Here is a 6659-nt window from a genome sequence, read left to right on the forward strand (position 1 = left end):
CCTGTTAGGAATCAGGGACTTTGACCCCTCCAGAAGACAACACGGAGCGTCCGAGATCTTGGATGGCATTGGGGACAATTCCTTTGTTTCTCAGGGTGGAGGACGGAAGTGTGGGGGGGAGGGAGGGGTTTCAAGGCTGACATGCAGGGAGGACCTGGCTGAGAGCCGAACGGTGGACAGGAACGTGATCGCAAAATGATCGGGTGAAAGGCAAAGGGTGAGAGCAGCAGAACAAAGACGTGGGACGGGGACGTGGGTGTGTCACCCCCTGCTACAGGGGCTGGGCCCTGCTCTGTGTGGGTGTGGGTGTGTCCCTGACACCCCCTGCTCAAGGGAATAGACGAATCTCTAGAGAAAATCCTTTCCAAGCAACCAACCTCACAAATGAGAGTTTGTTTGGCCCGGACAAACCAGGGCAGGGACTGGCTGGCTGGGGGGTGAGGAGGCAGGGATTGGGGCACGGGGCCTCTCCCCTCTAGGGGGCACTGACCCCAATCCAGCTCACTGTTCTGCTCTGAAAGACACGCCAGGTAGTGAGGTGAATTGGAAAGGACTCAACACGGGTCCCACTGGGCAGCTGCCGCCCCGCCGCAGTGCGGCCAAGTGAGAAAATGCCCTAAAGAGAAAGTGGGGGAAATAGAGATACTTTTGGTTCATTCAACTAGTGGGAAAAGGGGCTGGGGTCCAGGACCCCTGGGTTCTGTCCCCGGCTCTGGGAGGGGAGTGGGGGCCAGTGGTTAGAGCAGCGGGGGTGGGGGGTGGGAGCCAGGACTCCTGGGTTCTGTCCCCGGCTCTGGGAGGGGAGTGGGGGCCAGTGGTTAGAGCTGGGGGAGGGGGGCTGAGAGCCAGTACTCCTGGGTTCTGTCCCCTGCTCTGGGAGCAGAGTGGGGTCCAGTGGCTCGAGCGAGGGGGGTTAGGAGCCAGGACGCCTGGGTTCTCTCAGGCGCTGGGCTGTGTATGCAGAGGGATTGACACGGGGAGTTGCCTGGGGTCAGACATTCCCGCCCCCCCGCACGGTCAGTGTGTGGCTGGGTTTTCCCTCGGGGGTTGAGGTGGGGGTATCTGCCCCCCTCCCTCGCCTCGGAACCCAGGCGTCCGGGGCCGGATTGGAGCGCGGCGTTTCCACCCGGTCGCCTTTTGCAGCGACACCGGCTCCTGCTGCGGGTGGAGGGGCGGACGGACAGAGACAGACGGGACCCCCCCTCGCCCCCCCCGCCACGGCGGGGACCTGGGGCCGTCACAGGGCGCCAGAGCCCGCAGGGGGCGGCACATGCCCCTGGGGCGCAGGGGGGCGCCGGGCTCGTAGAGCCTGGACAGGTGCCGCCCCCCCAGCCTGGACCGGACCGGACCGGACCGGTGCCGCCCCCCAATCTGGACCGGACCGGTGCCGCACTCCCACCTGGGTCCGGATCGCTATCGCCTCTCCGCCCCAGCCTGGACCGGACCGGTACCACCACATCCAGCCGGGTTTGGACCGGTGCCGCCCCCCATTTGGAACCAGGACAGAGCTGCTGGATCCCTCCCCGGGCCTGGTTCGGAGCCGGCCCCAGCGCTGCCCCCTGCACCGGCAGGATGAGCTGAGGGCACCGTGCTCGGCGCTGGCCAGGCCGGCCGTGTGGGCACCAGAGCCGCGATGAGCCCGGAGACGGGACGCTGGGCACAGGTGCCTGGAAAGGTAAATAAATCCCCGGGAGCTGGGTGCCGGTAGCAGGGATGGGGGTGTCTGCCAGGGGCAGCAGGGGGCTAGGAGGGGGCAGTGGGGGTGAGCTGGGGCAATTGGGTGGTAGCGGGGGGGCAGGGGAGCACTGGGGCAGTGAGGGGGTGCCAGGGGCCAGCAGGTGTTGCTGTGGCCATGGGGTGATGTAGGAGGCTACTTCCCCCACTGGGAACTGAGCTGGGATCCAGGGGCTGGATGGGAGCCGGCGCCCCCCAGGGGGAAAAGGCCCCATCTGAGCCCTCGGAGACTCCCGTACATGGTGCGGGGTCTATGACACACAGCTGACTGTCCCCCCTCCCCCCCGTTTCTCCTTCCAGACGCTCTGAGCTTTCCCGCCAGCCGGGGGGTGCTGCCCGCCCCATGGATCTCCATCCCTTTGGCTCGCGGCCCCCCAGGGACGGAGCCGCCGACCTCCGGCACCAGCCCCCGGCCCGGGAGGAGCCGTCCGGGCGGCGGCTCAAGCTGGAGGAGGACGAGGAGGCAGGCCGGCCCCGTGCCCCCCGGGCCCCGCCCTGGCCCCCCGGGGAGGCCGGGCCGGAGCCGGGCGAGGCCGCGCGCTACGGCCGCTACCTGCTGATCGACAGCCAGGGGCTGCCCTACACGGTGCTGGTGGAGGAGGCGGGCGCGGCGGGCGAGCGGGCGGGGCTGCGCAAGGTGTACTGCTGCCCGGTCTGCTCGCGGACCTTCGAGTACCTCTCCTACCTGCAGCGCCACAGCATCACCCACTCGGAGCACAAGCCCCACGTCTGCCGGGCCTGCGGCAAGGCCTTCAAGCGCACGTCCCACCTGGAGCGGCACAAGTACACCCACGCCGGGCGCAAGCCCCACCAGTGCCCCATCTGCCAGCGCAGCTTCCGCGACGCCGGCGAGCTGGCCCACCACCAGCGGGTGCACACGGGCGAGCGCCCCTTCCAGTGCGAGGACTGCCACATGCGCTTCGGCGAGCGCAACACGCTCCAGCGGCACATCCGCCGCAAGCACCGGCAGCCGCCGCCCACGCCCTGAGGGGCACGGGGAGCCCTGCGGCCGGGCTGCCGCCCACGCCCTGAGGGGCACGGGGAGCCCGCGGCTGGGCCGCCGCCCTGAGGGGCACGGGGAGCCCTGCGGCCGGGCTGCCGCCCACGCCCTGAGGGGCACGGGGAGCCCGCGGCCGGGCCGGCGCCGCCCTGAGGGGCACGGGGAGCCCCGCGGCCAGGCCGGCGCCAGCCTGAGGGGCACAGGGAGCCCCGCGGCCGGGCCGGCGCCGCCCTGAGGGGCACGGGGAGCGCTGGAGCCAGACTGGCAACTCCCCATGGCTTAGCACACAGCAGCCCTTGTACCCACATGGCTCCCTGACTCTGGGGGCATGGTGGTCCCTACTGTACCCTCACACCTTGTCTAGGGGAGGGGGTGTGCCCTGTACCCCTATGGGCAGCCCCCCTGTACCCCAGCCCAAGGCATTGGCCTCCCCACAGATGTCCCCCATGGTGTTCCAAGACAGAGGGTGCCCCTCGCAGATAGAGCAGGGCAGGCTGGACCGGGCCAATCCGAGCCCATGTGGGTCCTGGAGCACTTAGGTAAATACTGGGGTTATGGGTGGTAATTCACTAGGGGGCAGGGAATGGGGCACAGGGCCTTTCCCCTCAAGGGGGCGCCAACTCCCATCTGGCCCCAGGACAGGGACTGGCTGACTCAGAGGAGCGGAGAATGGGGGCACGGGGCCTTTCCCATCTAGGGCACAAATAGCTCAGTCCTACAGCCAGTGGTTGGGGGGGAGGAGGGTTGTCCTGGCCACCCCCATAGAGGGTCGTGGTGATTCTACATTCCCTAGAAATAGGCTCATATTGCTCCTGATGGCCCATCTACCCCGGTATCTGGCCTGCTCCTGCTCCCTGGAGCAGCCCCACTGGCCTATCTAACCTGGTATCCTGCCCCCAGATCAGTCCCAGAGGCCCATCTGCCCCGGTATCCCACCTCAAACAGTGGCCAACAGCTGGGGGCCATCACGGAAGGCCCACCATGCACTGGGACCAATCTTCACGTAGTGTTTTTCGGTCTGGCGCCCCCAAATGGCTGCAGAGGGAGGCAGGGGAGCTGGACCCCCCCCACAAGGACTCCCACCCTCCTGATGGTCCCGGAGAAGGAAATCCAAGGACAGACCTGGACCCACAGGCCGCCCAGCCCAGATCACTCCAAGGTGCCCGGCCTGGCCAGCTGCTCCCCCTCCACAGCTCCGATTTACGGTGGAATCTTCGTTCTCTTGGTTTTTTAATTATTATTATTAATTAAAACACTTTTTTGTTGTTGTTTTTGTGTGTGTGGAATGAAGTGTCAGGGCTGGGGTTCGAATTCCCACAGGGCAGGGGCTGCGGGTTTGATAGAGTCCAGCTCATTGCTGGAGGGTAGCTCGGCGGCTGGTTTGGTACCAAAAAGTACATCTGGCGAGATACAGCTTTGGGTCCCAAGTGGATCTTTACCACCCATTTCTCACCCAAGTTATTTTCCGGCAAAATCCTTTTTTTTTTTGACCGAGAGTTTTGACCAAGAAAACTGACATTTCGGGGGTGAAAATATTCAGGTTTTCATTAGAAGTTTGGCCGGATAATGTGGTTTAAAAAACAATTTCTGTGACTGAAGCTGCATTTGGAAACCCCAGTTTGCATCAACTGAAAATCATGGTTAAAATCCCCAAACTTTTGATCAGAAAATACATTTTCCAAACTGAAAATAGGTTTGGAGAAACCAGGTTTTGAAACGAAAAGATAGGTGCCCTTTATTTTACCAGAAACACACATTTTCCCCAATGTTTTATTCCACTTTTTTTTTACTGCCATTTTACTAAAAATCACAGAAGATCAGGGCTGGAAGGGGCCTCAGGAGGTGTTCACCCAAGCCCCTGCTCCAAGCAGGACCAACCCCAACTAAATCATCCTAGCCAGGGCGTTGTCAAGCCGGGCCTTAAAGACTTCTGAGGAAGGAGATTCCAAGTGGTTTCCCGACAGCAAGAAAACTTTTGCTGAAAAACCAGCATGTTCTCACCAACCATCTTCTTAAAAATAGTTTTCAACCCCAGGGACTTTCCCCGAGCAACAAAAATATTCGAAAGGAGAAACTTGGGGCCACAAACGAATTGTTTGTCCGGTCAGTTTTCAAGACCCAAACATTTTGACAACCAGAATTTTTGCACCAGAATTTTTTCTAACCCAGGTCCGGTCATTTGCATGAAAGATGGTTTTCAAAGACTGAATCATAGAATCATAGAATATCAGGGTTGGAAGGGACCTCAGGAGGTCATCTAGTCCAACCCCCTGCTCAAAGCAGGACCAATCCCCAATTAAATCATCCCAGCCAGGGCTTTGTCAAGCCTGACCTTAAAAACTTCTAAGGAAGGAGATTCTACCACCTCCCTAGGTAACACATTCCAGTGTTTCACCACCCTCCTAGTGAAAAAGTTTTTCCTAATATCCAACCTAAACCTCCCCCACTGCAACTTGAGACCATTACTCCTTGTCCTGTCCTCTTCCACCATTGAGAACAGTCTAGAGCCATCCTCTCTGGAACCACCTCTCAGGTAGTTGAAAGCAGCTATCAAATCCCCCCTCATTCTTCTCTTCTGCAGACTAAACAATCCCAGTTCCCTCAGCCTCTCCTCATAAGTCATGTGTTCCAGACCCCTAATCATTTTTGTTGCCCTTCGCTGGACTCTCTCCAATTTATCCACATCCTTCTTGAAGTGTGGGGCCCAAAACTGGACACAGTACTCCAGATGAGGCCTCACCAATGTCGAATAGAGGGGGACAATCACGTCCCTTGATCTGTTCACTATGCCCCTACTTATACATCCAAAAATGCCATTGGTCTTCTTGGCAACAAGGGCACACTGCTGACTCATATCCAGCTTCTTGTCCACTGTCACCCCTAGGTCCTTCTCCGCAGAACTGCTGCCTAGCCATTCGGTCCCTAGTCTGTAGCAGTGCATTGGGTTCTTCCGTCCTAAGTGCAGGACCCTGCGCTTATCCTTATTGAACCTTATCAGATTTCTTTTGGCCCAATCCCTCCAATTTGTCTAGGTCCCTCTGTATCCTATCCCTGCCCTCCAGCGTATCTACCACTCCTCCCAGTTTAGTATCATCCGCAAATTTGCTGAGAGTGCAATCCACACCATCCTCCAGATCATTTATGAAGATATTGAACAAAACCGGCCCCAGGACCGACCCCTGGGGCACTCCACTTGACACCGGCTGCCAACTAGACATGGAGCCATTGATCACTATCGTTGAGCCCGACAATCTAGCCAACTTTCTACCCACCTTATGGTGCATTCATCCAGCCCATACTTCTTTACCTTGCTGACAAGAATACTGTGGGAGACAGTGTCAAAACTTTGCTAAAGTCAAGAAACAATACATCCACTGCTTTCCCTTCATCCACAGAACCAGTAATCTCATCATAGAAGGCGATTAGATTAGTCAGGCATGACCTTCCCTTGGTGAATCCATGCTGGCTGTTCCTGATCACTTTCCTCTCATGTAAGTGCTTCAGGATTGATTCCTTGAGGACCTGCTCCATGATTTTTCCAGGGACTGAGGTGAGGCTGACTGGCCTGTAGTTCCCAGGATCCTCCTCCTTCCCTTTTTTAAAGATTGGCACTACATTAGCCTTTTTCCAGTCATCCGGGACTTCCCCCATTCGCCACGAGTTTTCAAAGATAATGGCCAATGGCTTTGCAATCACAGCCGCCAATTCCTTTAGCACTGGCCATTTTTTCAGGTGCATGTTGGTTGTTTTGTTTTTTTGGGGGGGGCAGCCCCCTCAAACTTTTTAGCAGGGGCTTTTGATAAAAAGTAAACAGGTTTTCAAAAATTCCTGCCAGAAATTGTGGGTTTCGTTATTTGGTAGGATGGCTGGCCTCTCAAATGTCCATCGAGGGTGTGGGCCAGTTAAGGTGCATCTACACGGCTCT

The 6659-nt window shown here is 58.9% G+C and overlaps 1 protein-coding gene across 2 annotated transcripts; it reads left to right on the top strand.

Moving 5' to 3' along the window:
* The first annotated feature begins 202 nt into the window (after positions 1-202).
* Positions 203-4002, top strand: LOC125627989 (uncharacterized). 2 transcript variants are annotated; one of them, XM_075122459.1, is made up of 3 exons: positions 203-217; positions 1144-1675; positions 2035-4002. In XM_075122459.1, exon 3 carries the CDS (start codon positions 2078-2080, stop codon positions 2720-2722), a length of 645 nt encoding a protein of 214 aa, XP_074978560.1. In that variant the 5' UTR covers positions 203-217; positions 1144-1675; positions 2035-2077; the 3' UTR covers positions 2723-4002. The 2 variants fall into 2 exon arrangements, with proteins under 2 accessions (XP_074978560.1, XP_048688617.1); XM_048832660.2 differs by lacking the exon at positions 203-217 and having other exon boundaries at positions 875-1675.
* The last annotated feature ends 2657 nt before the right edge of the window (positions 4003-6659 follow it).

This window comes from Caretta caretta, chromosome 23, assembly GCF_965140235.1.
Source record: "Caretta caretta isolate rCarCar2 chromosome 23, rCarCar1.hap1, whole genome shotgun sequence".
NCBI lineage: Eukaryota > Metazoa > Chordata > Testudines > Cheloniidae > Caretta > Caretta caretta.

What these genes read in the sequence shown, in the direction of transcription:
- LOC125627989 (XM_075122459.1), top strand. Translation starts at nt 2,078, where the DNA reads ATGGATCTCCATCCCTTTGGCTCGCGGCCCCCCAGGGACGGAGCCGCC.